Here is a 21,768-nt window from a genome sequence, read left to right as displayed (position 1 = left end):
GTCCACAGTAGTTGATTGTCGAGTTCGCGCGCGCGCGATCAAACCTCCTCCACGTGTTCAACATCTGATTCGGATGAACTATCCAAATCCGAACTATCCATTTGAGCTGATATTCTCACATAGAGAACACCACACAGCACCGTCATCGGCTGACAGTCTGAGTCTCCACTGTTGCTTAGTTACCAATGATCGCGCGCGCGCACTCGACAATCGCCTACTGTGGACTTCGGCCGAAAACAGGAAGAAAATACGGGTATGTGAGCTGGCTGAATAAACATCATTTTTATTCATATCTTTCACATTTACTGGAGTCAGATTCACTGTGTTCACTCACATGGCTGTGCACTTGTAATGACACATTAAGGTTGTTAAGAGGCTAAAAGCAGGTTTAAAACTTTTCCCGTTTAAGTCAACAGGGTGCACATTTTAAAAAGAGGATAACACGGTGTAGGCAACACCGGTTTTTGTCGTTGTTATCTGTACTGACAGCACTCCAAATTTACCAAAAATGAGCTCAATGTTAAAATTGACCGGAGTTTTCCTTCAACGTTTGAACAACGTTACCATGGGAGTGAACGGAGTTGTCAGAACGCTTAATAAAGTTTGACTTTATCTGACTGTTTTGTTGACATTTGTTGACATCTAGTGGATGCATAACGCAAACGCAGTCAAACGTTTGACTGCAGTATCTTATGCGCCTTATAATCCGGTGCGCCCTATATATGAAAAATGTTCTAAAATAGGTCATTCATTGAAGGTGCGCCTTATAATCCGGTGCGCCGTATAGTGCGGAAAATACGGTACTAACTAACTCAACCAGGCCCCGCCCCTTTATTCTGCGTATTAATTATTTAAATGAGGAATATTGTGACGCATTTGTTCCCGGGAGAAACTCAAGACTACAATGGAGGCGTTTCAGGGAGTTCAGAAACACTGACACTGATATACAGGTGAAACTCGAAAAATTTGAATATCGTGCAAAAGTTAATTTATTTCAGTAATTCAACTTAAAAGGTGAAACTAATATATTATATAGACTCATTAAATGCAAAGTGAGATATTTCAAGCCTTTATTTGTTATAATTTTGATGATTATGGCTTACAGCTTATGAAAACCCCAAAGTCAAAATTAGAATATTGTGAAAAGGTTTTCATAGCTGTAAGCCATAATCATCAAAATTATAACAAAAAAAGACTTGAAATATCTCACTTTGCATGTAATGAGTCTACATAATATATTAGTTTCACCTTTTAAGTTGAATTACTGAAATAAATGAACTTTTGCACCATATTCTATTTTTTCGAGTTTCACCTGTAGAGATTATCTCCTGCTGGAGGGACTTTGTGACTTTGCAAAGATTTTTCATGATCAAACAGCAACTTTACACACTAAAGAAAGATGAACATGTACCTTAGCATTAAAGCTAATAAATGCTGCTGTATGGGTGTTATTAATACAACAGCTGAGGGAGTGACGGCAAATTTGATCTTTCTCTCTTTTCCAATCACCAATATCAATCTCTTATTTATTTATTTTAGCCATTTTATTTTTCATTTTTGACAATGAACATGCCAGAATGAGAACAGGAAAACACGGATGAAATCAACTACCCACCTACCAATCCAATTTCTTATTTTTTCGAAAGTCATTGAAACGTGATTTTTTTGTGTGATTGAAACAAGAATGATTGCACATTCACCGCTATAGAAATTCCCCCATCTATGATGATTTCTGCTTCTGAACCCAGGAAATGTGAAAAGGGTCCATTGGCAAAAGCACTGCTTGGTCTTTTTTGCTCTAGAACATGCACATTAGCTGAACCAACATGAAAACATACAGTTTTAAGCCTGTAACATCAGGAACTGACCTGCAGAGTGAAAATAGAGGAGACCGGCTTGTGGTCGCTGACGGTGTACTCCATGTGACTGCGGTAGAAGTGCTGCGACACACGGGTCCCGCTGACCAGTCCCGTCACGGAGCTGCGCTTCGACACGCTGTTGCTGACCGCAGCCGTCGGCCTCAAACGCCACAGAATACGGTCAGTCCATGCAGGCTTACGCTTCTTACCACTGAGAGAGATCAAGATTCACTTAAACAACTGTGCAATTATAATAAAATCATTGCTGGAAGTGAATACTACAGATTGACAGGAATGGGAAATTGAATCATTTTCAAGGAAAACAGTTTGATATACTATCAGACACAGTTTTAGACTCCCAAAATCCCCAAAAAAACAACTTTCTGCTTGTTCTGACGGCAAACCTGCATCTTGTGCCTCAGTACTGTAACTCACTTCATATGAGAAGAGATTAGCCAATCATAGAAGAGGTGCAAAACACAGCCCGTTTAATTCTAAGGTGTGTGAAAATGGCAGTGAAAAATTACAATGATTTGAGATTGTTGTGGTGCAAGAATCTTGAATTAGACCAAGATAAAAAAGGATATGAAAAATATTATATAAATACACAAAGTCAAGTTATTTTATTTTTCTATTTATTTCTATTTATTTAAGCAGGGACACTAATAACACTATATAATTATACATAACAAAAATATGCATAATACATAATAATATGTCAAATGCAATACTGGCTAATTTTCATCCGTAGTCCCTTTGTTATGTCCAATTTGTTATGTAAAATGTATTCACAATACATATTGTTTAAAAGCAGCTTTACAGAAAATTATGAAATTAATTTCTTAATATATTATACATGCCTTATAGTCACATTTAGCAGATTAGAGCTGGGCAAAAATATAGTCACATTTTACAATGATACTAGAAATTAGGCAGTTGGGATTTGCTATAGAGTATATAACGTTTTACATGCGTGTACTGTGTGTGTGTGTGTGTGTGTGTGTGTGTCTTATATATACAGGTGAAACTCGAAAACTTAGAATGTCGTTCAAAAGTTCATTTATTTCAGTAATTCAACTTAAAAGGTGAAACTAATATACTATATAGACTCATTACATGCAAAGTGAGATATTTCAAGCCTTTATTTGTTATAATTTTGATGATTATGGCTTACAGATATGAAAACCTTTTCACAATATTCTAATTTTGACTTTGGGGTTTTCATAAGCTGTAAGCCATAATCATCAAAATTATAACAAATAAAGGCTTGAAATATCTCACTTTGCATGTAATGAGTCTCTATATAATATATTAGTTTCACCTTTTAAGTTGAATTACTGAAATAAATGAACTTTTGCACCATATTCTAAGTTTTTGAGTTTCACCTGTGTAAGTGAGTATACTGTATATATGCGGAAAAAAGACTGTGTTTATGCACCTGAATGTATTAAATCTTTTCCATTTTACCTGGTATCATATGTGTCTGTTCCCACATCAAACTTGTAGGTCGGAGGGAATTTGATGGGCCCCTCGTGGAAGCCTTCGAGCACAGACTCGCTGCCTTTAGCCATGTTCAGCTGCGAGATGGAGATCGACAGAGTCAGTGACAGTAACACCAGCACAGGGAAGAACGGAGCAAAGCATAGATTACACAAAATTATCAATATTGCATTGTGTTTTTTAATCCTTTGTTCAAAACAGTTGCTCATTCTTCAATGGCATTTAATATTTCTGTGTGTCATGTCATGTGTAAAAACGTGATTTTTGACTTTTCGAGGGAGGTTCTTCATGGCTGCGCTAGACAGTGTGTCCGCATGCACGTCTCACCTGGTCTTTTTCCCACAGTATGGACAGTTTGTTATTGTCAATAGCTCCTTTCACAACTTGCATCTCAAGGTCCTCGATTCGGAAGTTCAGATCTCCAAACCAGAAAACCAAACTGCAAACATTGTCCAGGAGTCGCATCATACACTTTTCAATATCAATGTCAAGGTCATACTGTGTAAATTCATTTCAATCATAACCAGATCTCATGAGAAAACACTTTAGACTATACAAAAAAAAATTACTTCTCTTAATCCAAACCCTACCAGTCTACTAATAGTCTACTGAGAGTTAGTTGACATGTAGTTGCAAATTAATGACAGTTACTTGGATATTTGAGGAGATTAAACTTATAAATTTAAGGCAGCACAAACACTTTTTTGAGTTGAAACAAAAAAAATGACATTGTAGTTGACATGTACATGTAGTAGCAAAGTTACTTATTGTTAGTGGACTGTATTAAAGTGGACAATTGGGAAAAAAGTGTAACCAAAAACATAACACATATTATAAATTGTGGATTTCCTATAAATTTGCACAATTTAATTTGTATAAAAAGAACAATTTGTAGGGAAAAAAAAGGTCACTCAGTAGAGCGTGAGCAGATCGTACAATATTATACAAATTGTCATGAGATCCCAATCGTTTGTCACTGATGTTGAATTCAAACTCTATGGTATTTAGTAGTAAATTCATCAGTCACTTGGTAGAAACTAGACAAATTATGCATATGCCATCATGGACAGGTTGCATGACATGAAAATCATAATCATAATTAGTAAAATAAATAAATAAATAAGATAAAAAAAAATGTGTATACTGCGTTGGGTCACAACTTTATGCCCAATATAAAATCTGAGACTTGGGGAAACTAGAGTACAACAGCACCATCTGTTGGTGAGATACATAATTATAAATTACACTACATGTACAAAGAATAATGTCTCAGTTCACTCACACATTCTTTGTACGGCCCTGATGGGAATGAAAAATGGTAGCACTCACAATAATAACATCAATATGTGTTAATTAGTGTGTGTGTGTGTGTGTTTGTGTGAGCGTGTGTGTGAGTGCGTGTGTGTGTGAGTGTGCGCGCGTTCGTGAGTGTGTGTGTGTGTGTGTGTGTGTGTGCGTGTGTGTGAGTAAGTGTGCGTGAGTGAGTGTGTGTGTGTGTGTGTGTAAGCGTGTGTGTAAGCGTGTGTGCGTGCGTGCGTGTGTGTGAGTGTGTGTGTGTGTGCGAGTAAGCGTGTGTGCGTGCGTGCGTGCGTGAGTGAGTGTGTGAGTGAGTGTGTGTGTGTGTTGCGTGTGTGTGTGAGTAAGCGCGTACGTGCGTGCGTGCGTGCGTGCGTGCGTGAGTGAGTGAGTGTGTGTGTGTGTGTGTTGCGTGTGTGTGTGCGTGTGTGCGTGCGTGCGTGCGTGCGTGCGTGCGTGCGTGAGTGAGTGAGTGTGTGAGTGAGTGTGTGTGTGTGTGTTGCGTGTGTGTGTGTGTGTGTGTGTGAGTAAGCGTGTGTGTGCGTGCGTGCGTGCGTGAGTGAGTGTGTGTGTGTGTGTGTTTGGTGCGTGTGTGTGTGAGAGTCGTACTCGTGATCCAGGACGCCCATGGCAGCTTGTCCTTCGAACTGTTGCTGTTGCAGGATGCTCTCGAAGTCCTCCATGCGCTGGTCTGTGTTCTCCATGTGTGCGGGAAGGTGACAGTTCAAGAAACAGATCGAGTGACCAAACACAGTCATGCGAGCGCTGACGCCGCCTTTATTCCCCTGACAGTGAGAGAGTGACCCACACATGCAGTTTTAGTTTTTTCTGATCACCTTACAAATTCGTAACATTTCTATAGTGTTTCGTCAGAGGTTTTGTTGTTGCTGAAAGCAAAATTTTCAGAATTTTTACGAGCACCTTTTCGCCTTTTCTACACTGATTTGTGGAGAAATACATGCAAGATTCGGTAAAATAAAATATAGTAACTTATGTTAATTATTGCATGTTCTACACCTTTTTTGATAACTGAAGGCATTGTCAAATCAGCCAAACTCTAGAGTAAACACAATTTTATAATGTGCGTACATTTAAACTCTATATAAACCTGCGTTTCACTCAAATCTGAGGCAGTCGACAGTATATCATCTGTAACATATCTCATAATATACATTTATCATTATATATATATCATATTATCAACTGATTTAAGTCATTTGCCTTATAGCAGCTATAAGCCATAAACACACCTCCCAGTTTCTTTATTAATACAGAGCACTTATTAAACTCTTCAATGATTTAAAAGGGAATTAAAAACTACCAAATAAATCTGCTTACAGAAGTTTATGCTCAATGAATTTATGAATGTGACTTTGAATGTGAAATGTATAACTTATTAATACCCAGGGGGGGAAACTGGCTTCATGGACTTTGTTCTAAGGTTTGACACTGTTATTCTTGCTGTGAGAGGTGAGTTTATCATTATGATGGCATCATTTTATATTCATTAGGGATTCAGCACATTATTAATATTTCAGCAGCACACTGCATGTGATATTTGACAGAACCCTGTTAACAGTCCACTGTAACCTTTCATATCTGCAAATGAGGATTAATAAACTGTTTGGAGAGATGTTCTGTGGCAGAAGCGTGACTTTAGACAGATGACGTACCCAGATTCCCCCGAGCCCGGTGCGAGTGGTCTGGGTTTGAATGCCTCTCAGGAAAGGAAGGTGAAAGTACTTGGAAAAGACCAGCAGAAGCATTCCCTGCATCCTCTGAGACGTGACCTACACACACACACATTCAACACAGTGCCTCGTCATTGGCTTGAAACTGAGAAAACACACAAGTAATAAATAAATAATTTTTTGAGAATTTCTGACAGGGTACGTATGGAATGGGACATAACCATACAGGTGAAACTCGAAAAATTAGAATATTATGCATTTATTTCAGTAATTCAACTTAAAAGGTGAAACTAATATATTATATAGACTCATTACATGCAAAGTGAGATATTTCAAGCCTTTATTTGTTATAATTTTGATGATTATGGCTCACAGCTTATGAAAACCTTTTCACAATATTCTAATTTTGACTTTGGGGTTTTCATAAGTTGTAAGCCATAATCATCAAAATTATAACAAGTAAAGGCTTGAAATATCTCACTTTGCATGTAATGAGTCTATACAATATATTAGTTTCACCTTTTAAGTTAAATTACTGAAATAAATGAACTTTTGCACCATATTCTAATTTTTCGAGTTTCACTTGTACTACTCTTTTCAGTGTTATTGGTTAAATGAAACTAGTAAGAATTGTTTTCATTAATTCATTCAGAAAAATGCATGGTTGTTTCAACCCATGTTTGGGTCAAATATGGACTAACTCATATTTGACCCAAACATGGGTTGAAACAACTCAGCATTTTTTTAGAATGTTGAAATAAAGCTGAAATGAAATGTAAATATGAAAAATGAAAAACTTCAACTTAAATGTAAACGAAAATTAAAAATGTTGCCTTCGCAACTAACTTAATACGTTTTAAAATGACTGAAAACTAAAACCGAGATGAAAAAAATTATTAAAGCTAATGATGAAATATTAAAAAAACGAATAAAAATGACAAAAGTATGGAAGCTTGTTTCCGCCACAGAATAAAAAATAAAAAGGAAATTGAGACTTTTTATCTTACAATTCTGACTTTTTTTCTCGCAATTGCGAGTTTATATCTCGCCAATCTGACTTAATATTAACAATATCAATTCCGTTTACCGGTATATCACAATTCTGAGAAAAGTCAGAAAAACTCACAACTATCTTTTAAATCATTTTATTCCGTGGCATAAACAAGCTTCCATACAGAAGCACATAACAAAATGACTAAAACTAAAATGGAAATGAAAACTGAAGATATAAAAAGATGCTAATTGAAAAAATAAATATTATAAATAAATATGCCATACTGTATCCTACAGAATCGGGGTTATTATTGTTAACTAAAACCATAAACAAACATTTAGTTACTATAAATGTTAACTGAAATAAAGTAAATATAAAAAAAACTTACATTTATTTTATTGCAGCTAATTACCAAGGCACGTTTTTGTTTTGTTTAACTTGAAGTACTAATATAACTAAATAAACTCAAACTAATAAATCCAAATTCATAAAAAACTATATAGACATATCTAAAAGCTGAAAAACTAAAACTAATAAAAATAACAAAAACACACAACAAAATTACTAAAACTTTAAATAAATTAAAGTGAAAACAGAAAATGTATAAATAAAATCTAATTCAAAATATTAACTGTACTACAACGATACTAAAATGCCTCCAATGCACTGGAGCGTCCGTTAACAGTGAGATTAATTAAGCAGAAGTGGCATTTTTAACATCCCTCAGGAGAGATATTCATAATATAATACTAACCTTCTGCTTACCCTGCGGTACAGACTGTATCTCTCAATTAGTGTCAAAAACACACTGTATTCAACAATAAAGATGCGTATGAGATTATTTTTCCACAATGAATCACATAAATAAAATGAGGGAGGAGTCTAACTGATTGAAAATAGAAACATGAGCCACATGACAGAGACAAAGACCAGCAAAGAGGTTTTCAACCTCAGCCACTCACTCAGTATTACATAATGTGACCCCTGAGGCTCTAATGACAACAGCGTGTGTGTGTGTGTGTGTGTGTGTGTGTGTGTGTGTGTGTGTGTGTGTGTGTGTGTGTGTGTGTGTGTGTGTGTGTGTGTGTGTGTGTGTGTGTGTGTTGTTAAGAAGGAAGATTACTGACCAGTACATATCCAAAGGGGCTGAGAGCGTCCATGCAGACCTCGCTCCACTGGTCAGTGAAAAGAACATCTTTCAGCCGTTTGTTGATCATTGAGTTCACTTCCTGTAAGCTGAGAGAAGACGCGTGGAAAACAACACAGGAGAGAAGTAAATGGCAGTCAGTAAAGCTTAAATCAAAGACTGAAAAATACCAGAAGGGAGAGGTAGAAGAAGAGACCTTATGGCAGGCGGTAGATTATATCTGTACCGTCATCTAAAGATTATGGTCATCATATTATAGGGGTCAGTAAGACTTATTTATTAAAGGGATAGTTCACTTTGAAATTAATTTTTGGTATGTTTTAGCTTACCTCAAGGGCATCCAAGATGTAGGTGTCTTTGTTTCCGCAGTAGTTTCAATTTTGATATTTTTAGGTCAAACCGTTCTTGTCTGTCAGTCATATAATGCAGGTCTATGGTCACCACCTCAAAGAGCAGCACAGAGAAGTCCAAATTAAACATGATTTAATGACTCGTAAATGTAAGTACACATTGATGGCCTAAGACACGAAACGAGCGGTTTGTGTGAGAAAACGAACAGTATTTATATCGTTTTTACCTCTTGTAAACACAGCCACGTCCAAGTGATCTCTCACGCGTGTACGTCACTCATACAATTGTTTTATTTTTTTTAATTGTTTTATTTTACGACGGTTTAAACATCCCGGATAAGCGCAAATTAGTACCATTTTAATTAGCCGTCTTACCTACAATCTCTGTTCTGTGTAAACAATGAGTGACGTACACGCGCGAGAGATCACTTCCAGCGCTTGTGCAGACCGAAGCGCCGGCGCCCTCAGATCACTTGGACGTGGCTGTGTTTACAAGAGGTAAAAACGATATAAATACTGTTCGTTTTCTCACACAAACCGCTCGTTTCGTGTCTTAGGCCATCAATGTGTACTTACATTTACGAGTCATTAAATCATGTTTAATTTGGACTTCTCTGTGCATGCTCTTTGAGGTGGTGACCATAGACCTGCATTATATGACTGACAGACAAGAACGGTTTGACCTAAAAATATCAAAATTGAAACTACTGCGGAAACAAAGACACCTACATCTTGGATGCCCTTGAGGTAAGCTAAAACATACCAAACATTAATTCCAAAGTGAACTATCCCTTTAATGAAATTAGTCGTTTTATTCAGCAAGGATGCATTGAATTGATCAAAAGTGACATTTAGAAGGTTAAATAAGATTTCAAATAAATGCTGTTCTTTTAATCTTTCTATTCATCAAAGAACCCAAAAACAAAGTAACACAGTTTCCACAAAAATATTAACTGTTTTCAACATTGATAATAATCATAAATGTTTCTTGAAGCGCAAATCAGCATATTAGAATGATTCCTGAAGGATCATGTGACACTGGAGACTGGAGTAATGATGCTAGAAAACAGTTATTTTGAATTGTAATTGTCACGATTAGCCACGCACGCCCTCAAATATCACGGACTACATTTCCCATCATGCACCTCCCTGGACTGATTATACCAAACACCATACACCTGCACTGTGCTGATTACACACACCTGCATCTCATTTACACACACGCAAATAAACCACATCGAAAAACGCTCAGAATGACAGCCAGGAAAGTCAAGACTTCGCACTGGTGTGGTGTGTGGAACTGGTTTATATGCGTGTGTGTAAATGAGATGCAGGTGTGTGTAATCAGCACAGTGCAGGTGTATGGTGTTTGGTATAATCAGTCCAGGGAGGTGCATGATGGGAAATGTAGTCCGTGATAATCCAGGGAGTGCGTGGCTAATCGTGACAGTAATAATATTTCACAACGATAGCACTATTGTTTTTACTGTATTTTGATCAAATAAATGGAGTCTTGGTAAGACTTCTTTCAATCAGTGATTGTTTTTTGTTTTGTTTTTTTAAGTAAAATATTAAAATGTGAAATTGTTAATTAAGGCCATTATTAGCCATTTGAACAACCCTGTAATATTCAGCCAAAATATTTTGTAACAGGATTGAATAGTTGTTGCACAGGACATGAGTTGAAGAAGAAATGGTTATTTATTTATTACAATTATAATAATTTTTGGTTATTTGCTGACTACTAATATGAATATTGGCAGCCCTAGGAAAATATAATTCCTTGAAAGTTCATCGGTAACCGTTGTAAATAAAAAAAATAAAAAAATAAATCCAAACTTTTTGGCATTTTCTGAACATGTGTCAGTGGGAACAGATTTACTGTGATTTACTTTTCATATCGAGCAGCTTTCATATAGAAAATCATTGTAATTCTCACCCTATAATGTACATGTCTGTGTTCCCATCACCAACATGCAAGCCCAGTAAAGCAGTGACGTCTTCAGGAGGCATGGCTGAGCCCACGTTCCAAGTGATAATATGCACCCTGATGGCAGAAAGACACATTAGAGAACGGCGTGTTCACAGTCTGTTATAGGCGTGCAACTATATCATGTGAGCGTCACTGACTCTGTTTACATGTGCACCAATAACCTCTTCACTCACATTTACATGCAGTTTTCATCATTCTGATCATTCGTGAAGAATTGTGGTTATTTTACTGCCATTTTTCACACACCCTAATGCACAGCACAGATGATGAACTCTATATAGTAGGTGTGTTACTGGTCAAGCTCTTCCAGCGCACACGGATTTCTTCATTGGCTCTGTGGTATCAGGTTTTTTCAGGGACGTGCCTAAAATGTCCCCATTTCAATGTTTTCAACCATCAATATACTGCATTATATATTCATGTTGTCAACATGAACTCAGTTTTTTCAGCATCTCTAAATTGTTGTGCCTTCTTTACTGCTATGTTTATGAATCTGCGCATGACAACGTCATCAGTGTGCACTTTGGTCAGAGTGGAATAGATGTGATTTAAGTGTTTACATGCCTGTTTATTGCAATTAAAGGGGTGGTATAATGCCCTTTTCACAAGATGTAAAATAAATCTCTGATGTCCCCAGAGTGTGTATGTGAAGTTTTAGCACAAAATACCCCACAGATATTTTTATATAGCATGTTAAAATTGTCACTTTTTGAGGGTTAGCAAAAACGCACCGTTTTGTGTCTGGCCCTTTAAATGCAAATGAGCCGCAGCTCCGACACAGGGGGCGGAGCTTCAAGAGTGTGTGTGTTAGCAGCTCCGATTACCTCACGCAGTCATACACTAAAATGTCAGAAACTGTTCTGCCTTTTATGTTTAAACCGGAGTCAGACATGGATGGAGAGATTAAGAAGAAGTGACAACATGTCGAATGCAACAGGACGTCTCTGAATGGTTAGTTGATGAATTTATGTTGCTAATGTGGAGTTAACTATCTTCAATTAGGATATTCTGTCAGGATAATCTATAAATCCCTCATATAGGAACTGTTGTGAGATGCACACAGAGTGACTTTCTATTGCATGTGAAAAGACGGATGCTACAGTTTGAGCTGACTCACAAACAGTGTTGGGCAGTAACGCGTTACTAGTAACGCGTTACTGTAACGCAGTTACTTTTGACAGTAACTAATACTGTAACGCATTACTTTTTAAATAAAGTAACTCCGTTATCGTTACCATATGGTGCGTTGTCCGTTACTTTTTTAAATTAATTAGTTGCTGGAGCGGCTGAGAAGTGTGCGCTGTTACACAGTACGAGATCACTGAAGAGACTGCTAGCATTATAGAGGGGTTTCACCAACGTCACGTTCTGGGCGGTAACCCGGATGCGCGGCCATTATGGAGGCACTCGGATGTAAACAACAGCATGGATTGCACTGTTCATGTACTACTGAACACATTGTTACACTAATAAACCACGGAAAAAACACGTGGTAGGTGCGAAATCATATAGAGAAGGACTTGGGAAGCAGGACAGAGCGAAACATTTAGACAAACTAAAGTTAATATGTTTTATGTGGTCACATTATGTGGTAGCTGCTAAAGATCCGAACGAGTTAGCTTCTCTAGCACGTAACATTACTGCAATTCTTCCATCTATTTATTATCCCGAAATAAGATACGTTCAGATTGTCAGTCCAAAAAAGCACATGAAATTCGTTTCAAGTTACATCCATATGTGGTTTGAAATCCTATTCAAATCACATATCAGGACATCAGCCTCAGTCTGAACGCTCGGATTTCGCGTGGTATGTCTTAAAATGCAAACGTAATTTATAGGAAACATGCTGAAAGTCACTGCCGAAACAATGCTGTGTTGTTGCAAAGTGCCGGACGAGCAGAAAAATATTATTTCTGAAACCGGCGCAGACGAGCGTGGGAAAAAAGCAGTAGCTAACGTTATATACCAGCCTCCTACAGTTCTGCCGTAGTAGTCCAGCGCGGCGGCTACACATTTCCATGTTGTAACATTTAAAAAAGACAACATCTAACATTATATTGCAAATGCAACCCCTCCATCAACGCAAAGTCATTGCCATATTACCAAATAACACACACGTCGGATCTGAACAGTTGCGATACACAGTGTGGACATCATTTTAGATCAGATTCCAATTTGATACAAAGATAATCGGATTTGGACTGACAGTGTGAATGTAGCCATAGTTAACATTAACTGCGTCGACATTTTAGCCATAGTCAACGCTTCATTTACATGTGTCTGATGCTGTACCTCTCTCAACCACAAACGCCTTCTTTCATCAGTTTTTTGCACTCTTCTCTTTAACTTTTGACAGTCTATAGCACTCGACATGTTTTTCCCGATGTGACCGATTGGTACAGACAAAAACTCGACCATTTTTCAGCAGCAATAATCAGCCAAATTTGCGAGTCCATTCAGTTCAGTGGCATTATTCACGTTCTGTGCCTCCAAAATGGCCGACTTCCGGATTGATGACGCGTCGTGAAACCCCTCAGAGCGAGAGGACACATAAACTCACTGGCTGAGTTGTTTACGTTAACACGTGAGGCCGCGCGAGCACGGAGATTACAAGCTGCACGGAGAGCGCTGAGCACTTCAGATGCGCATTCAAAACACAGACAGCGAAACGGTATGAATACAGAACACTAAAGTACACATTGCCATATCATTATAAAGTAATATTTTGTCTAGATGCTGCATCAACAGAGAAAGAACAGAAGCTTGCCGTCGAGTCTGAGAGGAATAACATTAGTAACGGCTAACTTACCTCAAGCGATTAAAGCTATGTGACCAAAACACACGCAGACCTGACCCAGATGTTTTATGTCGCAATTGTTACCATCTATTTGCATTAGTTTATATCCAGCTGGTCACTGTTATGCATTCATTAGCCGGCGAAGTTGTATTTTTAAAGCTGACGTGATTGCAATGCTTACATTGATATGTTCATGCAGCGACATCAAGTTTCCTAATCAAGTGTTCTAAAATTTAAGCAAATAAAGTGAAAGACTATACATGTAATATATAGGTCTACATTTATGTAATTTTAATGCTCTGGCCTTTGCAGATATTTAAATATGGCCATCTTCTATAAGCTTGAATCATATAAAATGGTAACACTTTACAATGAGATTACAATTTTAGCATTAAATATGGTTAATAAATGTTGTAGAAGTATCATTCATTGTTAGTTTTTTTAATTTCAACATTTACTTAATACATTTGAAATTGAGTTTAAATTGTTATTGTATCTGTTATTACCTTAGTTAATTAGCCTACTATGAACTAACAAGAATGATCAAGGTACAATTGTATTGCTCAAATATTCATTCATGCAGTAAAAACGTATTACTGTCAGCTGCATGAACATATCAATGTTGAGAAAGCAAACACATCACTAGCTTTACACATGCTTGTTTTGTTATTTATTTCAGAAATCCTTGTGATATATTCAGTTTGTGCTGGTCTGACTTAAATAAAATAGTGTTTAAAAATTACTTTCTGTTTAAGTCAGTTTTGTGTTTGTATAGACCATAACGCATAAAAGGGCATTAATGGGAACATTAAAGAACTTTCTTTAAAAAAGTAACTAAAAAGTTACTTTTCACAGTAACGCATTACTTTTTGGTGCAAGTAATCAACAAAGTAATTGAGTTACTTTTTGAATGAAGTAACTAGTAACTGTAACTAGTTACTATTTCTTAGTAACTAGCACAACACTGCTCACAAATGTGCTCGACTACAACAGCTCTTCCTCTTCTCAACATGGACTGCATGTTCCCGGGGTTTATGTAAATTTTAGGCTTAGTGATGTCACTAACCCGGGAGGAAGCTCGTGTAGTTCCTACCAGCCGTTTGTTGTAGTCCTTAAAAAATGATTTCTTTAAGAGCAAATATCACCCTTTGCTTTGAACTTTGAGCGTTGTAACTTTGCAGATGTTGTTTATGCTCAAACAGCAACATACACACTAACTAAAGTTAGAAAAGTGAAATCATAATCAACCACCCCTTTAAAATCAGCGTACACCAAATGTTTTACTAAATGTATCGATTGTAGTCTTTTAAAAAAGCATCTGAAATAATAAACTAATTGCGATGTAGTGGTGTCAAAAATTTCACACCCAAAGTGCGGCACATAAAGCCGCCTCTCAGTATTAAATTGAGTTATTTTTGGCTGCTTGTTGCGCTTAAACGATCAAATACACAAACAAAAAATGTCAGTCTTGGTGAGTATGTTTTAAGTGAACATAAACAGTGGAGAAAAAAACGCATTACACAACAGTATAATGGATTTGTGTCAGGTCTCTTAAAGAGACAACAGCCTAATATATTTCCAGCCAAATTATGAGATAATGTTAAAAACATCTATATGGCAGTTTTCCCCGATGGTATTGATGTCAAAATTGTGGGCAGAGAAAATGCTGAGTGGCTTGTAACAACCAGTAGCTACAGTGGCTGGTGAGCAAAAAAGTTCATGTCAAGCCCTGTATGTTATATACAAAATTCAACCCCCCAAAGTGGCTGGTAGGAGTAGTCTCAACCTCAGACGTCACGCCCACGGAACGTTGGCTAAACGTCTGATGCATATGGTACACTTAACTGGAAACACTTCAGGAATGTCGAAGTCGTCATCTGATTGGTTGAATTTTATCGGATTTCCGGGGGGCGCGAGTGTCGCGTTTATTTTCGGCCCGCCGGGAAACAAAGCGCAGACGTGTGATTGCGGAAGAAAAACTGTTGTGTTTACATGAGTGACAATGAGCATTTATCAAGATCAGCTAAACGTAGTATTCTCAAAAGTATGCGAGGTTCACGGCATAGACTCTTTAAGAGATGTCCAGGAGTTTTGTTTGAGGCACTTAGTGGAGACAAAAAGAGATATTTTAGCCTGTTTGCCGACGGGATTTGGGAAGAGTATTATTTTCCAAGCCTGGCAGACCCTTTGTCAGCATTTAGAAGGATTCCCAGCAGATCCAATTTTACTAGTTGTGTGTCCCCTCCTATCTATTATGGAAGATCAAGTGAAGTACCTAACTGCGAAGGGGATATCAGCCGCGTTTGCGGGCAAACATAAAACAACAGACGCTGACATCGTAGCTGGCCGATTCAGTATTGTGTTCGGTTCTCCAGAATTGCTTGTGGGTGTTAAAAAGTGGAGAGATATGCTTCAAACAGATGTTTACCGTGAGCGTCTCATCAGTATGGCTGTTGATGAAGTGCACGCCATTGTTGTTATATACGTGCACGAACAGATCAATGACTTACTGCTTGTTTTCTTCTCCTTCTTTGATTTTCTATGCTGACTGACTTGTTGCACGCCGGTCTGTTGTTGTGGGGACATTTCCACGCACCGAAACGTGACGCTGAACGAAACGAACTGTAATTGGTTGTTTGACATGTCGGTCAAACGGCCTTATGGGCGGGCGTTGGCCAAAGAAAGCTGCTATGAATTCCAGACCTTCAGCCGTCAGTCTGAAGGTCTGGCTACGCGAGACTATGGTAGGAGTGACTGTGTTACACACCACTGCTGAAACACACCGCATTTGGCAGGTTGGCTGGTGTTAAAGGCACAATATGTAGGTTTTTTCGCCACAAGAGGGCGCAGTTTCCAACAATAACAAAGGCGTAGGTTGATGACGCAGTGATGAGCTGAATGATGGGACTTGCTGTCAAGCTGATGGATCTAATAATGTTTATGGATGAGTGCAAACATTCATGTTTTTTAACATTACAGTGGTATGAAGCAGGTCGCGATTGCTAAAGAGACAGATATCACACGCGAGTCCCGCGGATATAAAGGAATAAGGACATTTAATTCTACCGAACTACACGCAAGTGCTGGATTACTCACACAGGTCAGTTTATTAGACTAATTAAACTTGTGAGGTAACGCAGCGCTGCTTCACTTGGTCTAACGTTACACTATCACACTAAACGGCATTTAAATGTGTGTTGAAAGTTATAATGTTATACTACGTGTTAGTTCGTTTGCTATACGAAACTAGCAGTAAGCTAGATCAACATTAGAATAACATACTGACCATATTCTAACATTTCATCATGTTGAGCTAACGTTATACATTGATTTGTTTTATGTACATTTGCTCACCTGTCTAATAAAGCTGTCAAGTCGTGACTCGTGAAGCTCTGTCGAGTCCAAGTTAGTCGCGGACGTGGAGCTCTCGGCATCTCAAAAACGCCACGCTGATATTGATCCTCATTTTAGTTCTCCTTGTTTGTCCCAAAGTCTGCTTGCCATGGTCTATGTTTGAAAGAAACAAGAACTGCGTGCCGCTAAACGTTACGCACTACGCAGTTGTCCACGTTTGTCGCCATGGTTACGTCTTGGCTATGGCAGTATGAACGGAAACCGAGTATAGCACGGATATTGCGTCATTGACAGGCGACATTTTTTTCCGGTACGGCCACTTATTTAAAATTGGAATTTCTCTTAAATAAAACATCTTTGGAAACTTTTGGGAAATTGTAAGTACACAACTGCAGGAAATACATCATACTGTGCAAGTGATTTTTTGGATATTTTATAAAAAAAATATTACATATTGTACCTTTAATGTCATCCTGGTGGTCAATTTGATCAAAGTATTGTGTTTACATGAGGGACAGTTTAACTGCGTTTAACTTTAATCGTATTATCAGTGTGCATGTAAACACAGGCACTGTCTGCACTGCCATTGGAGGACTGTATAAGAGGGAGTGTTTCCATATCTTTAGTTGGGACATTGACATAATGAAGCCGTGATGGTTTGACACTGACATGTTTCGGGTTTGACTTATAATTCATCAAAACAGACCTTGAAAAATGTTTGTCTCATAGTCGCTAGGACACATTTCTCAACACTTGGGTCACCTTTTCAAAACTCTTCACACAGTTCTCCTAACGAACTTTCAGCTCGGCACAGCAGTTAATTTCACATTCAACATGCACTAAAACTACCAAATCACTTCATATATGTCTCAAATCAACACATTCTTCCATAACACATTCCACATTCTTTCAAGCTCTAAAAATAGTTATGCTTACACTGTAAATATTTGCAAAAGTAACGTCGTCTGGCAAGACTCTGTCTCGAATCTCAGTGAGTTTTATGCCATTGTTTCTGATGACCATATCAGTGAACTTTCTACTTCTCCCACCTGTTCATTACAATCAGCTGTGGTTGGTCCAATTGTTTTTATAGCATTTAAATTTTTAGATTCTAAATATATTTCATTACAATATTACTGTAGAAATGTAGCAAATTGCTGTCTTATTCAGTTTTGTATTATGTTATTGGTTTGAACTTAAGTTTAACAGTTTTGAAAACAGTATGTAAGCATGTGCAAATTGGTCTGAGTTTTGGCGGTTGTTGTGTCGAAGTGAGAAAAGAATGAATGTAATTTGAAAGATGTAGTCATTGAATGCATTTTGTGCCAAAGCAATGATAAATGATCCACAGTTTAGCCCACATATACTTCTGTTGTGCTCACTGTGTGAAGAGTTTTGAAAAAGTGACCAAAGTATTGAAAAATGTGTCCTAGCGCCTGTAAAAAACTGTAATAAATAAACAAGTTAAAGAAATGAAAAGGGAGTAAGAATATCATCAGGGTAATTACACATGCTTGCTTTGTTGATTATAGCGGGAGCGACCTAGTTTTGTCGTGTCACATCACATCACTCCACTGCAGTTACTGTAAAGATTTTTTAAAATCATCTCATTTAAGATCCAAACAATGAATATATCAAAAAAAAAAAAAAAATTCTCAGTAATTCCACCTCGCATCCCTTCCAGCTGTATTTCTAAGAGAATCGTCTTACATTCTCATCTAAGTTTAATATAACATTGAAGATTTACATCCATAACGTCCTTTAATCTATTTATATGCTTGAATATCTCAAAAGGTTTATAAGTGTGTGTGTGTGTGTGTGTGTGTGTGTGTGTGTGTGTGTGTGTGTGTGTGTGTGTGTGCGTGTGTGCGCGTGCCTGTGTGTGCGTGTGAGTGTGTATATGTTCTTAAAATGCAATCCTTCTCTGATCTTTGACCTTACTAAGCTAAGAGAAAATGATGTGCACTATTTCTGAATGAGCTCATTATAACTACTGGCACTGAGCTCGTGACATATTTCCTTTTTCAAATAATCCGGCTCGCTAGTTTCCAGTCATGTATGTTTTCAATGTGCTGCAGTCGCCTTGTTCCCTAAACGGCTTTTTCAGGAGACGGGAGAAGAGAACATTACTGTGTACAGAATAATATTTCAACCCAAGCAGATCTGATAAAGCAGGAGCTGGTAAACACACAAGGTTATTTCAGCACAGATCAGCCAGCAGCTCAAAACCAAAACACAGACGGGTCGAGGCTAGTGAAGAGTGGCAGACTGGCAGTGCTTTAAACTACACATTCATGAACAGTAATAAGCTCACAACTTTATTTATTTATATTAAATGTATATATTAAGCACTATTTAGCATTATTTTTAATTGACAGTTATTATTTTGTTGTATGTAAATGACTTTCAGAACGGATTTTCCCAGCTGATGAACAATAAAAACATTGACAGCCAATCAGAATCCGTTCTGTTTAAAAGAGCTCGAGCATTTAAAGGGGCAGCTACAAAACCGCAGTATGAGCTCAGAGTAAACAGAACGATATTGTCCGCTGGTGTGAACGCTAATATAACTATCATTGTCATAGTTGTCTTTGGTTATCTTTCTTGTTATCTTATAATATCTTTCACACACACACACACACACACACACACACACACACACACACACACACACACACAGAGAGAGGGAGAGAACACGAGCAAATCATGTTTATAAGTCCGTTCTCTAGGCCTTTTTAGGATAGTGGGGAAACGCACTGTTCAAGGGTTTGGGGTTTTAACACTTTTATTCTGCAAGGATACAGCAAAAGTAATAGTATTTGTATAACTAATAAAAATCAATTTCAAATAAATGCTGTTATTTTGAACTTTCTGTTTATCAAAGAATCCTGAAAAATATATATATCATGGTTTCTCTAATATATCGTCGTTTCCAAGAAATCAGAAATCAGAAATGTATTTTTTTTACATAAAAATACTCATATTAGAATGATTTCTGATGGATCATGATATAATGGCTGAGAAAATGGCAGGAATAAATTGAAATAAATTAAAATATTACACAATAGAAGACTGTCAGTGTCTATTTTTCAGTGTCAGTGTCGAGTTTACAATATTGATTTCTTGTTTTTAATCAATCTTAAATTTTTTGATGAACAAATATCTTTTTAGTCTGTGCCATTTTCAGTTGATGCACAAACAAAACTTCACTAAACATTATTTGTAGTGTGCAAGCCATCCAATAATCACAATACTCTTTGTGCTTTGTTACTTTTGATATGAAACAAAGTCTCAGCTTTCAAATTCTGTCAATGTTATAACGATATTCAACTTACTGAAATGTATTATCAAGTCTCAATCTCTCAATCAGTGTTTCAAACAGGGAAAGACATCAATAAAAACAGCTTAGAAATATAAATGTCATGTAATATTATTACATTATCTCGTTAGTCAGCTAGAAAATACTCTAGAGGAGCATTTTGCTAAATATTAAATACATATTCTGAGTATATTTTACTTAACTGTTGTTCTATGTATCCTGAGTTCTTTGTTAAAATAAACAAAAAAACGCTTGCGTTTAAATCCTGCATTCAACTCGATTCGCAACCTATCGAGACAGTTACTCGCCACTGCTAAAATCCACACGCATTTGGCATTTTATGAACGTCAAGCCATGATTACAACACATTTTAAATGTTTTTTTCAACAATAAATTGGTGTAGAAACAATTATTTAATTAAAAAGTTGATATAAAAACTGCCTTATGTGCAATTTAATTGTTTATATACAACTCAGTTTTTATTTGAGTGTTGATTATTAAATTAATTGATTATTAAATCAAATTTAGTTTCGGTGCATCACAAAAAAACAAAACAAAACAAAAACTTTCAGGGTTTGAAATAAACTCTTTCATTCAGTCACCAGACAATTTGGCTACTACATTTTTACATTACCGGCCATTCAGAATTCTTAGCAAAAAATAAAAATACGAAAAAATAAACCAGATTAACTATGTCACAGCTTATATATATATATATATATATATATATATATATTATAAAATTTGAATTTCATACATTAATTTCTTATTTAAACAAAATCCTGTCATCCAGCCATCTCCTCACTTCCTCTTTCATCCTCATCCTTTTCACCAAAAATTAATTTTTAGGTGGACAGATCAATACAGTACAAAGAACATCAAAAAATGTAGGAAGTTGAAAAATAACAATGTCTTTTCTCTTAACCAAATGCTTTTTAATCTTCGCTATAGCTTCAATGCAAATGAACAAGCACGCTGTTATTTGTTGCTTAGTGATGTGTTCAAGTAAGCCAGATATGCGCAAATACGCTGTATTTAATATATCATGATGACTCACAAGTTGAGTATTTGCACTAAATCTGCGCAGATTTGGTTTGCACAAACTTCCCAGCAAAGTGAGTAAACATAATAAGTAACACAACAAATTGGCTAGTGATTTGACAACGTTACCCGCCACAGTTGATTTTTACCCGGCGGTTGTTAAAGGGATACTTCACCTCTGGAAAGGTGAATGTGTATTTAAAATGGGTCATTTATGTAGAAGAAATGTGAAATTATTTTTTAATTTGGAGCTTTCAAGACTGAGAAAAGCCAGAAAATGTAATTTTTGCTTATGTGGATGAAAGACAACAACTCCCAGAATGCACTTGCTTCGCTGCCCTAGGAGGCCACGCCTACCGGTAACAGAGCGCAGTGGTTAAACAACAAGTCTAGGCTACTAGTGAGTCTCCGTGATGAGTCTTCCCGA

The 21,768-nt window shown here is 37.0% G+C and overlaps 1 protein-coding gene across 1 annotated transcript in view; it reads right to left on the bottom strand.

Annotated features, from left to right (window-relative positions):
• Positions 1-21,768, bottom strand: part of inpp5jb (inositol polyphosphate-5-phosphatase Jb) — a 40,836-nt gene that overhangs the window by 7,344 nt on the left and 11,724 nt on the right. Inside the window, exons 3-9 of the mRNA XM_056232816.1 lie at positions 10,777-10,884; positions 8,468-8,576; positions 6,329-6,445; positions 5,265-5,440; positions 3,687-3,798; positions 3,327-3,436; positions 1,869-2,070 (exon numbers count right to left, since the gene is read on the bottom strand). Of these exons, the coding sequence (XP_056088791.1) occupies positions 1,869-2,070; positions 3,327-3,436; positions 3,687-3,798; positions 5,265-5,440; positions 6,329-6,445; positions 8,468-8,576; positions 10,777-10,884 (934 nt within the window). The remainder of the gene's footprint in view (positions 1-1,868; positions 2,071-3,326; positions 3,437-3,686; positions 3,799-5,264; positions 5,441-6,328; positions 6,446-8,467; positions 8,577-10,776; positions 10,885-21,768) is intronic.

Source organism: Rhinichthys klamathensis, unplaced genomic scaffold (genome assembly GCF_029890125.1).
Source record: "Rhinichthys klamathensis goyatoka isolate OS25496 unplaced genomic scaffold, OSU_Roscu_1.1 h1tg000356l_1, whole genome shotgun sequence".
NCBI classification, from domain to species: Eukaryota; Metazoa; Chordata; class Actinopteri; order Cypriniformes; family Leuciscidae; genus Rhinichthys; species Rhinichthys klamathensis.
This window is presented reverse-complemented; position numbering and strand designations above follow the sequence as displayed.